General features: G+C 47.3%; 1 protein-coding gene across 7 annotated transcripts in view; it reads right to left on the bottom strand.

Moving 5' to 3' along the window:
• The window catches only part of EVL (Enah/Vasp-like), a 189,412-nt gene that overhangs the window by 73,815 nt on the left and 102,393 nt on the right, over positions 1-13,204 (bottom strand). Inside the window, exon 1 of one of the 7 annotated variants that reach the window (XM_015424455.1) lies at positions 7,253-7,637. The exons of the other annotated variants lie outside the window; for them this stretch is intronic. Within the exon in view, the coding sequence (XP_015279941.1) occupies positions 7,253-7,325 (73 nt within the window). The 5' untranslated portion in view covers positions 7,326-7,637. Of the gene's footprint in view, positions 1-7,252; positions 7,638-13,204 lie in introns of those variants that run through there. 7 annotated transcript variants of the gene reach the window in all.

Raw genomic sequence — 13,204 nt, 5'->3', positions numbered from 1 at the left:
GCCACACCCCCTGACATCACCGGAAGTGTGTCCTAAGGCCGCACACCCTGCCCCCAACGGTCCCGGCCGCCGCCGCTGGCCTTGCAGCTCCACTGCCGAGCCCCATGAGGGGCCCGGCGGTGGACCTGCAAGGCCGGCGGGAGTGCGAGGAAGCCCCGCGAAGGCCCTCCCTGGCCCCAGGCAGGCAGGGGTGGGGAGAGGCAGGGAGGAAGCAACGTACCCTCCCTCTTCTCCTGCCTCCTCCTGGCTGAATGAGGGCCGGAAGTGGGGCGGCCGGAAGCAGGGGGCGGGGCTTCGTCATGTGCCCCGCCCCCGTACCTCACCCGGGGGAACTGCGATCCCCCGCGATCCCCCCCAAAATGACCTCTGATCTGGACACTATACTTCTGTTCATACAAGCCACAATCGCATTTGCCTTTTTAGCTACCGCATCACACTGCTGACTCATGTTCAGTGTATGGTCTACTAAGACCCCTAGATCCCTCCATTGCTTTAGCAAACCCACACTGGAACAAAAATTCCCCTCTGCATTGCACGCTGCTTTCACTTTCTTTGATCATGGGTTTTATGGTAACTTCTGCATAGATTTATGGCCGTTTTATGATCATTCAGGGGTGACTTTGCAGCCAGTATGGCATTGGCCTGGGGTTCAGGAATGTGGTTTTGAGCTGCATCTTTTCCTCAGTGTTGAGAACATGGGAAGCGAATGCCAGATGCAGAACCAACCAATGCTTGGAAGTATAGTGCGGCCTAGAAATGTCTTACAGTCTTCAAGCTTGGTATCCCTTCCTCTGTCGTTTCTTCTGCCTCCTCTAACCGCCCTCCAATTTGATATTTAAAAACTTGACACATCAAAGGAGATTGGAAAGGGGGGGGGGAGTTTTTCCATGCATTAAAAAAATAAAGAAAGAAACTGGGGCAGCAGTACAGTCAGATGTCGCTTGTATCCATGAATTAAGCAGAATAAAACATCTTTCTTAGGTAAGAGAGGGGGTGGGGAAAGAAGGGGAAAATCTGAAATAATTTTCTAATTAAGGCCTGAGCAGACATTACACATGGAGTTATAGAACTAATTAACTAACTGCATTAGACAGTTGATCAATGCGCGCTCCTCAAAACAAAGCAAGAGCGCTTGAGGTTTGTTTAATCTCTGTAGAATTGCTCTGAAACATGGCTCAGTTCTGCCTCGTGAGCAGGTGATTCTTTGACTCGCTCATTAGAATCTGGAAGATGGATTAACCTAAAAGTGACTGGAGAGCTCTTAAACCATTGCCAATACAGATTTAGAATAATCTCATGGTCCAAACAGTCAACAGACATTTAATGGACACTGCTGGCTGCTAAAAGGCATCAAGGGGTAGGGTACCTATTCAAATTCACCTGTTTGCACAAAACAGAGATAAACTGGTTGCACTTGGGCATTGCAGAAGGCCACTTTACAGATCACGGGTTGATGTGCAGCAAACTGTAGTTTGTTCATGGGTGAAACGGGAAGCCTAAATAATGGTTTGTACCTGGTTTATAAATTGTGATTCTTGATGATTAATTAATAGTGACGTCTGAATATAGAAATCTCAGTTTGTTCAACAGCATTCTCTGCCCCCACCGCTAGCAGCCTCCAGCATATACAGACAGAAGACTAGAATAACAGAAAACCTAGCTGCATTCAGCTCTGGAAGGTGCTTCCTTAAGGACACATCCTCTGACCACTCTCAGTGCAAACTTTCCCTAACAGGACAGTTTGTCTTTCTGTAGCAGTAAAAAAGAGCAAGAGTCTAGTAGCACCTTAAAGACTAACTGAAGAAGTGAGCAGTGACTCATAAAAGCTCATACGCTGCCACAATTGGTGGAATCCGCATTGGTATTTTCCACTACTTTGGCTACACTCTTGCTCCATCTCCAAAAAAGATGTCCACATCTCTTTAGGTTTCGTTCTCCTACTGCACTGTTACAATTTCTGCTGTCTGCACTATTTTATTGTCCTATGGTTTCGGCTCCGTCGTGATTCTGGCTTCTCTCCGTCTTAACTGGATGTGGTTAAAAGCACTCTAAGCACACACCCCCAAAGTGCTAATCGGAGGCTTCTGCTCTGTTTACCTTCTGACAGCACATAGAGGAATGTAAGAAACTTTTCCCTTGCTTGACAAGCTAAGAGTGAATGATTTTATCTTGTTTAATGATTTTTATATTGCTTGAAAAGTTAGAGAAAGATCCCTTCTACAGAATGCCGCAGCCAGGCTGTTGATGGATCTCCCGCGCCGGGAGCACATCCAGCCTGTGCTTAGGCTACTGCACTGGCTGCCAACAGCATACCAAATTCACTTCAAGGTGCTGGTACTTACCTTTAAAGCCCTACATGGCCAGGGTCTGGCTTACCTGAGGGACCGCCATTCCTCATTTATACCCCAGAGAGCACTACGGTCCGGGGCACAACAGCGTTTAACTATCCCACGCCCCAAGGACGCGAGGCTCGCTGTCACCAGGGCCAGGGTGTTTTCGGTGGCAGCTCCTTACTGGTGGAACTAGCTCCCGGAGGAGATCAGGGCCCTGCAGGACCTTGTACAGTTCCACAGGGCCTGCAAGACGGAGCTCTTCCGCCAGGCTTTCAAATAGGAGCCGCCGCCACCACCGTTACCATTAACTATTCCATTGAACATCAGGAATATGAAACTGGCCCACTATGGACTATGCCATTAATATCTGGACCATAGGACCGGCTGTAAGATCAGAAGATTGCCGGAATGACAAATTTACGCCATCTATCTTAATACTGCGAGCACCTTAATGTATTGTTGTAATGTAAAGAATATTTTATAGTGTTTTTTTAATGGTTTTATGCTAATTTGGCACACTCTGCCGTCTTTTGTAAGCTGCCCAGAGCCTGTTTACAGGGTGGGCGGGGTATAAATATAAGTATAAATACCCCCCGACCTGCCTTCCCACGTGAAATTGGTGAGGGAGGTCTTAACCACGTTGCAGAAGCACAAACTGTTTGCCAAACTGTCCAAATGTGAATTTCACAAAATGCAAATTGACTTCTTGGGGTATCGGATCACTGACCGGGGCCTGGGCATGGACCCGGGGAAGGTAAAATATGTGGTGGGTTGGGAGGTACCCCGAACCAGACAACAGCTCCAATCCTTCCTCGGTTTTGCGAACTTTTACAGAACCTTTTTACCTAACTTTGCCCAGGTCAGCTTACCCCTCACAGATCTCTTAAAAACTAAGGAGAAGGGCCCAGAGGCAACAAAGCTGAGCGCCAAGCTCCCGTGGAGCAATGAGTGCCAAGACGCGTTCGACCGCCTAAAGGCTTTATTCACCTCAGAACCGGTGCTGACCCACCCCGATGAAACAAAAAAAATTATTGTGCAAACTGATGCGTCTGATGTTGCTATGGGAGGGGCAATATTACAGGAGGGGGAGGATGGCGTGTTGCACCCCTTAGCTTACATTTCCAAGAAATTCAATGACACCGAACGTAACTGGTCACTTTGGGAAAGGGAGGCGGGGGCGATAAAGCTTGCCCTATCCACCTGGAGGCATTGGCTGGAGGAGGCGAGGGTCCCGTTCGAGCTATGGACGGACCACAAGAACCTTGAGACTCTCAAAACGCCCCGGTGCCTCAATGCCAAACAACTCCGATGGGCTGATTTCTTTTCCAAGTTTCAATTCACCTTGCACCAGTTCCCAGGGTCGGCTAACTCGTCGGCCGACGCCCTGTCCCGCCTTCCCCAACACGAGAGCCAACGGGATGTTGTCCTGAACTCGATGTTCACGCCCTCACAGTTGGGGGGAGTGGTGATGACGCGCAAACAAGCTCGCTTGGCTGCTCCACCCCCTGCGCCACCCCCAAAGGGACCTACTGGGGCGGGCGAGGGGGAAAAAGACTCTTGGCACAGTAAATTCACCTCCGCTTTTTCGGAGGAGGATAAAGCTGTTATGGAAGTGGAGGAGGACTTTGAACTAAGGGAAAATGGCTGTTGGTACCGAGGCCATAAAATGTTCGTTCCTCTCTCCCTCAGGGGGGAGGTGTTGCAGGCAGTGCATGGCTCCAAACTATCAGGACATTCGGGTTTTGCTAAATCCCTGCAACTGCTTCAACAGCAGTTTCCTCCCTTCCATCAGTTGTTCACGGGCCGCGTAAGAGCCCTGGATGGCTGGATCTGGCCCCAGGGCCTTATTTTTGACACCCCTGGTCTAAGTGTCAGACGTCTTAGGCATATTACCTGTTGACAGATTACTGCTATAGAAACAGAACAAAGTTTGAGTTTGGCGGCACCTTTGAAACCAAGAGAGCTTTATTCAAAGTATAAGCTTTCGTGTGCAAGCATGCTTCCTCCGACACAATGAAATCAAATCTCCTCAAGCCTCACCTACAGGAAAAAGAGAGTGGAGGGCAGCCCTGTAAGTGGGGCTTGAGGAGGTTTCGTTTCATTGTGTCTGAGGAAGCGTGCTTGCACACGAAAGCTCATACATCGAATAAAACTTTGTTGTTCTTAAAGGTGCTGCCGGACTCAAACTTTGTTCTGGTGCTTCAGACCAACACGGCTACCCACTTGAATCTTGCTACAGAAATAGTAATTGTTCGACGACTTAGAACTAGGCGGACTATCACTTCTTTGTTTAAAGATCTGCATTCTTATAAGCAGTGAATTCATCTCCCTTGCAGAGTGCACACAGAGAACTGATTGTGGAACATTAATAAAACATGTATCTGTTTCCCTTTCAAATATCAGTATGTATATGGCAATTGACATACATTATCTTGATAATGCTGACAGTAGCACTGCAGATAGCTTCAGGTAGGGTAGCCATGTTGGTCTGAAGCAGCAGAATAAAGTTTGAGTCCACTGGCACCTTTAAGACCAACAAAGTTTTGTTCTGGGTATAAGCTTTTGTGTGCATTCAGAACAGGATGTATTATTCTCACCTTGTTACCAATGTTCCCTCTAAGCTGTGGAATCTTGTGAGCAGAAATTCTACTTTGTGAGCTACTGGCATTAATGTTCTAAGCAAGCAATTTGGCTACTGCATAAATTAGTTTGCTCTGGAGCCATCCTTCCCGAGCAAAGACAAAAATGTGTGAGCCAGAGGCTAAAAAACTGTGAGCTAGTTCACACTAACTCAGCTTAGAGGGAACACTGCTTGTTACAGATTTGGTGGGGGGGGGGGGTTGGAGTTAAAACTCTAGTGTCTTGCCTACGGTTACACAGCAGCTAAGATGAGCTTTGAATCAGCCAGCTCACAACTCATGCTCTCAACTGCTATGCTACACCATAAGCTTTAAAGTCACTCTAATGCACTGCAGCACTGGTTCCACCTTTTCCAATCCATTATGCACGGAAAGGAAGACTGACATGACCAGTGTTCCCTCTAAGCTGAGTTAGTGTGAGCTAGCTCACAGTTTTTTTAGCCTTCAGCTCACAGATTTTTGTCTTAGCTCAGGAAGGATGGCTCCAGAGCAAATTAATTTATGCAGTAGCCCAATCGCTCCTCACAACTTTAATGCGAGTAGCTCACAAAGTAGAATTTTTGCTCACAAGACTCCACAGCTTAGAGGGAGCATTGGACATGACCACTGTTTGTGGAGATGCATTCCACCCTTCTGTCACTGAGTTTCAGTAAGACAGACAAGTGGTCCTGAGGGAAAAACAAAACACCCACACTACCAAATGTGCTTCCCAGCCCCACGGGGCTCATCTGGACAAACACCAGTCCTAGAAACTTGCTCATGTGGCATGAGTAGTATGAATAACAGTGAGCCACCAAGGAAGGTCAGCTGACCTGCATCTCCAGGGCAAAAAGGCTGCTCTATCCAAGGAGATTTACAGCAGGGCATGTGAGCTGGGAGGAGGCAAAGAAGAAAAAAACGCTTTGTCATGCTTACTTTGGGCGACAATGTTACTCCTCCTCTTATTCCCGCGGGGATGGCAGTGAGGGTGGGGATAACTTACTATCAAAATTAGCCTCGAGGAGACAGGAGCAGCTCAGCTTCACACAGACAGAGCTGTAAATCTGAAATAACTCCACTGAGTTCACTGCACTTCTATTACCACAACAGTAATGCGACAGATAAGACCAATGGAACAGCTAAAATCACATTGTACACACACACACACACACCCGCTGAGGATTCCGTCAGTGTCCAGGTTATGCCCTTGAGAAGATCTCACAAAAATATCCCCCCACAGCTTCCACCACATTTTATGTCTTCTGAACCCCAGTGTTTTTAGAAGAGTGCTTCTAAAATTAACATACCCTGTTTAAACTATGTCCACAGACAATGATACTTAGAAGAGCTACATTCAAGTCCAGTAGCACAAGATTTTTGGGGGTATACATTTTCAAGAATCCAAGCTCCGTTTGTCAGATACCACTGAGAATTACGCCCCCCCCCATTAACACTTAGAATGACCCCTTCAAAATCTCCTAACCTCTAAAGCCGAATTATCAATGACTTTCCCCTTCTTCCTGTCCAAGCTCTCTTGTAGTCGGTTGGGGTATCAGAGAGAGATCACAGAGACCCAGGTTCAAATCCCTACACGGCTACGAAGCTTGCAGAGTGATCTTAGGCCAGTCAAACTCTCTCTTCACCATCCACCTCACAATGTTGTTGTGAGAATAAAATGGCATGTGATGAATGCTACCCCAAGTTCTTTTATTTTGATTTTTGCATTTTACATCAGTATATCGATTTACATTTTATTCTTGTGAGTCTTATCTATTCACATTCTGCAGCCATATATAAAACATTTTCCATCTTTTCTCAAATGCTTCTTTACTTTTACCTTGTAACCTTAGACTTAATCTATCCATTTCTGCTACTAATAGTTATCTGTTATCTCTTTTATTGAAGGCAAGTTCTCTTCTTTCCACCTCTTTGCTAATAGTATTCTCGCAGCCGTAAAGCAGAAAATCCCCTATTCCATGAATAAAATCAGGCACAAAGAAAACCAGAAGTTGGCCTTGGTGACAGGAGAACAAAAAAGCAAAATGCATGCCTTCCTGCACCATCTTTAATCCAAACTACAGTGACTATGCAACTTTTATTAGTATGCAATCTATTGTAAAGGACTGGGAATGGTATCGCTCTCAATTTGTGTGTGTGTGTGTGTGTGTACTGCAAAGAAACCCACTGCTCCCCCAGTTAAAGTGCTGAGTTGTTGCAGCTCTAGGGTCAGTAGCCAAGGGTGTCGGCAGGGCCCAAGGGGTGACTCGCCACGGTCCGAATCGATAAGAAACATGTACTTACAGTGAGTGCTGAGACTGATTGTGGCCCAGCTCACTCCTTTCAGATGACCGTGCCGAGTCCGCCGGACTGGCATTTTAGAAAAATAAAGTTACTTCCCACGCTGCCACATGTAGAGCGACGCTTTACAAAATCCGTCCAATTGATTTCTGCGTTAGGCATAGAGGACGCTGTCTCCAAATGACACATCGGGGAAGAGGGCTTACGGCTAAACAGCAACTGAGTCAGGTCTTCAGCATAACAAGGGAAATCCTATGTGTGTGTGGGGGGAAATCCCCAAGGGAAAAACGAGAGAGAGAAAAGGGTGGGGGGACAGGGTAATCTCTGAAATACAGCCAATAACCCTAAAGACTCCTTGGGATATTTCGGACCTAAAGTCCTCCAATCAGAGCCGTGGGGACAGGAGAAAAAAAAACCCCGAACACATGCCCTTCCTAGACCATATATGTCTTAGATTAGGCAGACTTTGGAGAGACTGAAACAGGAGATGTGTCTTAGAGACCCATCAAACGGCATCACATGTCAGTTGTCAACGTGAAATACAGTAGGGTCCCTGAGGTCCTGTTTTAAGAAACAGAAATACTGGGTCAAAGAACATGCCTTAAGCAAAATAAACCAAAATAAAGGTCATTTACACAGACCCCTTTATTACAAGCAGCCCCTTTCAAGTAAGTAGGCAAACCTAGAAAGGAAAAGAAACACACACCCTTCCAGGAGCTGTTAACGTTTCAAGGTTAAAAATATTAGCTCTGACCAGAGGGTAAACAAGCAAAGCAGCAGGGAATATACCAGCTCAGAGGCTGCGGCTGAATCCGGGAAGGAAAAGTAGGGATCTTCGACTGGCTCCTGACAACCTTGTTATGTTGCCAGATATCTTTTGCCAGCACGCTTATTTCCCTGGTGAATTCTAATGAGATTAATCATAATTAATCTGGGGAAGGAAACCAAGTTCCAACTCAACAGATGTTTTTTTTAAAAGGCTGTACACGGCAGAAAGCGGCATGGAATTGCTTAATTCCATCACCGCTGCTCTCCAATTAGGAGTTTTTATTATTTAATTGACACCCTCTGGAATAATATTGCATGCCCTTTCGCCCACTGAGAAGAGAATGATAAAATCTAAATCAGAGTACCACAAAAACAAGGATCGTTAGAAATTTATATCTGATTTTGTACTCAGATGAGGTCAAAGAGAGTTAAAACCTCTTGGCACTAAATTGGGGCTGTGACTGCTGAGAATGACAAAGCTAAGACGGTTCCTTTTGGAGACACCACACAGCACTGTAGCCATTGGTGGTGTCCACACAGTGAAAGGCATGTATAGTTTCCCTTTTGCTGCTGGTACAACACAGTGTGAGTGAGAATATAGTTGCCAGGTCCAGCAGGGGGAGGCCTAGGCCAGCAACACAGTGGCGTTATGCTGATGTCACTTCTGATGCATTGTGGAAACAACATTACTGGCCTAGGCCTCTCCCTCCCCACCACCACCCCCGCAGCCACTGGTAAGTCCCCCTGTTGGCCACCTGATCAGCAGTGGTGGCAGTGGGACCTGGGGGGGGGGGGGAGGTGCTCTTGGTAGGTGGTCTGGCAGCCCTGAATGAGGATTCCACAGGCTGCCCCTCACTTCCGCTGGGAGTGGCTATCTCCCTTGGCCGGGCCACTATGGTGGTATTATGATGAAGAAGAGATTGGATTTATACCCCGCCCTTCACTCGGAGTCTCAGAGCAGTTTACAAACTCCTTTCCCCTCCCCTCCCCTCCCCACAACAGAAACCCTGTGAGGTGGGTGGGGCTGAGAGAACTCTGACACAAACTGCCCTTTCAAAGACAGCTCTTGTCAGAACTGTGGCTTGCCCAAGGTCATCCAGCAGCTGCATGTAGAGAAGTGGGGAATCAAACCCGGTTCTCCCAGACTAGAGTCTGCACACTTAACCACTACACCAAACTGATGATGATGATTTTAAATCAGGAATTGAATATTGTCTCTGTACCAGGTTCTTTGAATTCCCAGCTTTTTTTTTTTTTAAAGCAAGCTTCTATTGCCTTTAATTGCCTTTCCCTTTATAGCTCTGCAACGAAAGGGTCTAGAAACATTTTTTTTCAATAAAAGTTGTGAATTCAGAGATCCTAGTACACAGTCTGTTACAACATTATATTGATGGAATGATATTCAACTGCTGATTTTTAAAGCCCCCCAGTGATGGAGGGAGGAAATGGCAGCTGCAGCAATAGGGTCGGGGAAAGTGGCTGCCATGTGGCTGGGAAAATCAACTCTCCCCCGCCGGCCAGCGCCAAAAATCAGGGGGACCTGGCAACCTTGAACCCTAACAGGAGCTGTAGTGCAGTCTCTTGCGCAGAGCCCATGGGGTTTTTGCATTCCCCCATCAGCTTGTAAGAAGAAGCACTGCAGAAGCGCCCACAACACTGGTGTAATGAGAGAGCCCAACCTGCATTCAAACCTCCCAATGAGCTGTGGTTTGTCTATGCCAGTTTGCTGCACAAACCCTAGTTTAGTATAGTAGACTCACATTATGAGACACAGTTTTCCCATAAATCCCTGACAGTCTGGTGCCTTCCTCTCTTCCTGCCTCCAAGAGGAATCCCCAGACGCACTCCCAAGCCCCTTACATTTCCAGGCTGCTGGCAAAACCTCACAATATATGAAGACGGGCTGTTATTTGTGGGCGGTAGAGGACAACCCGTGGAGGAGAGTTATTTCATATTGCTCGCCCTGAGTATGAGATCCCAGATTTCTTCCCCAAGCCCTTAAAAAAAAGCAGAACAAAGCAAAGAAGAATCAAACCTAACATTAAGGAACTGGCTGATGGCCCTCAGTTAAAAGGGACACAGAGGAAGCATGTCTGAGATCTGTATCACAATATCGCCTTGTCTACTTGTTTGTATTGGTGGTTTGGGTAGCATCTGATGATAAGGTTTCATACTTGGCGAGTGGTAGTGGGTTAAAGGACAAGAACCACTGATCTAACTGCTTCACTGGATTCCTGAGCTGTTTCCCTCTGAAACTAAACACAGCCTCAGGCTGTCCCTTCTGTTTTTGCCACATCTTTTAACCTTTAAGGAGCTGCGGTGGCTCAAGTGGTTAAGACGCTGAACTGCAGGCTGTCGAAGGTCAGTAGTTCAGCAGTTTGAGACCCGAGTTGCCGCATGACGGAGTGAGCTCCCGTCTCTAGTTCCAGCTCCTGCCAACCTAGCAGTTCGAAAGCAAGAAATTGCAAGTAGATAAATAGGTACCACTTTGGTGGGAAGGTAACAGTGTTCCGTGCGCCTTGGTGTTTAGTCATGCCGGCCACATGACCACGGAAACATCTTCGGACAGCGCTGGCTCTTCGGCTTGGAAACGGAGACGAGCACCGCAACCCTAGAGTCGGACTCGACTGGCTTTCGAGCAAGGGAACCTTTACCTTTACCTTTTTAACCTTTACGTCCAGCAGCAACCAAGATGATGAGGGGGCTGAAGCACCTTCCCTATGAGAAAATGCTGAAGAGTCCAGGACTTCTCAGTTTAAAAAACAGACGAGGAGGAGGAGGAGGTGGTGGTGGTGGTGGTGGACTAGATGGACCACTGGCCTGATCCAGCAGGGCTCTTCTTATGTTTTCAAAGATCAATTTTTTCCAGGGTATAAGCTTTCTGTGCCAAAACTCACTACATCAGATACAAAAATTCAAAGTAATCTTCAACTCATGAAAGCTTACAGCCCGGAAGATTCTGTTGGTCTTTTAAGATGCTACTGGACTCTAATTTTGTTTTGCTACTACAGACTAACACAGCTACCTGCCTGATACTATCTCTTAACCTTGTTTTCTCTCAGGGAAAGAAAAATTAAAAGCTTGGAAAGAAAATATAAATGCTGACAGGCACTCACTCTTTCTTCGCATATAAAGTGGAGTTTTGAAGGGGAGGTATTTTTATGGCAGTAAGTGAGGTGGAACCATGTTTTGTATGGAGCAATTTTTTGGGGGTGGGGGTGGAATTTGCCAACCTGCACAAAAGCATGAGAGCAGCCTGGATTTAGTCATTACACTAAACCGGAGCTGAGAGCCAGCATGGTGAAGTGGTTAAGAGTGTGGGACTCTAACCTGGAGAACCAGATTTGGTCCCCCACTCCTCCTCCACAGGAAGCCTGCTGGGTGACATTGGGCCAGTCACAGTTCTCTCAGAGCTCTCTCAGCCCCACCTATCTCACGAGCTGCCTATTGTGGGGAGGGGACAGGAAGGTGATTGTGAGCTGCTTTGAGACTCCTTAGGGTAGAGAAAAGCAAGGTAGAAGAATCAATTCTTCTTCTTATATCCCATAGTTAAATTAAACTGTGTAATGTGTGAATGCAAACTTTGTAATAAACATATGAGCTGTAAGTGTTCTGCGTGCAGCAGTGTTGAGCATGTGGGAAAGGGGGCTGTTGGAAGGGAAACGATGCCACAAGGAACTGTATCGCCCCAGGATGCTTAAACCTCCAAAGAGTTCAGTGGGTAATTAAAACTGTCTAGGGATGCCAGCTCTGGGTTCAGAAATACCTGGAGATTTGAGGGTGGAGCCTGGGAGAGTGGGGTTTAGGGAGAGAAGGGACCTTGGTTGGTCATAAAGCCATGCAGTTGACCTTTCAAAGCAGTCATTTTCTCCAGGAGAAAGTGGAATAAATCCAGAAGCTACAGCTGGTGCAAAATGCGGCAGCCAGGCTTCTGATGGGTCTCCCCATGTGGGAGCACACCCAGCCGGTCTTGAAAGCATTGCACTGGCTGCCAATAGCATACCAAATTCGTTCCAAGGTGCTGGTTCTCACCTTTAAAGCCCTTTATGGTCAGGGGCCTACATACCCGAGGGACCACCTTTCCCTACGTGTTCCCCAGAGAGCACTGTGTGCAGGGTCTCAAAATCGACTAGCTCTCCTGGGTTCCAAAGATGCCAGGCTGGCCACGACCAGGGCCAGGGCCTTTTCAGTGGCAGCTCCGTGCTGGTGGAATGAGCTCCCAGAAGACATCAGGGCCCTGTGGGAATTTTACAGTTCTGCAGGGCCTGCAAGATGGAGCTCTTCCACCAGGCCTTCAGTCAAGGAGCTGCATCTAGTAACTGAACAATGATAAGGCCCTGTCCCCTCCTGGAACTGCCACCAGCAGCCTGTGCCTGCCAGTATAAATAGATCAAGATGAGCTGATCATCAACACAGATTGCATCCCATTATGATTTGTTTCCTGTTTCAGACATACACAGTTTGACTGGGCTTTGTATTCCCCCCCCCCCATCTATATGCTCTGATTGGATACCCCAGGGTACCCTGATCGCATCAGATCTCATGAGCTAAGCAGGGTTGGCCCTGGCTAGTATTTGGATGGGAGACCTCCAGGAAATACCAGGGTCATGATGTGGAAGCGGGCAATGGCAAATCTTCCTCTCGCTCTCCCTTTCGATGGTCGTTTTGCAAACACAAGAGTCACATTAGTTAAAAGAAAATATCTTTACTACAAAACATGGGTAGGATACTTTGGATAAAAAGAAATAAAACACAAGATTACATACTTGCAGTTACTTTCAGCACTACATACTAACGGCTACATCTTTCTATCTACCCAGCGGCTACAAGAGAGCGCTTCCTGTGCTTCACACAAAGGGCCATAAAACTTGTGAATACATTAATGCTAGATCAAAGCATTTCCACAAACAAGTTGTTGGTTAACCAATACAAAAGCTACAGGTCACTTCATTAGACTAAGCAGCTCCCTCAAACTTTCCCGCTGTGGAATACATTATGTAACACAACATCCTGTTTCCTGACAAACAACACTTAGGCCGCCCTGCTTCCGGCCCTCATTCAGCCAGGAGGAGGCAGGAGAAGAGGGAGGGTAAGTTGCTTCCTCCCTGCCTCTCCCCACCCCTGCCTGCCTGGGGCCAGGGAGGGCCTCCGCGGGGCTTCCTTGCACTCCCGCCGGCCTTGCAGGTC

The sequence above is a fragment of the Gekko japonicus genome, unplaced genomic scaffold, assembly GCF_001447785.1.
Source record: "Gekko japonicus isolate JY-2015 unplaced genomic scaffold, Gekko_japonicus_V1.1 scaffold44, whole genome shotgun sequence".
NCBI classification, from domain to species: domain Eukaryota; kingdom Metazoa; phylum Chordata; class Lepidosauria; order Squamata; family Gekkonidae; genus Gekko; species Gekko japonicus.
This window is presented reverse-complemented; position numbering and strand designations above follow the sequence as displayed.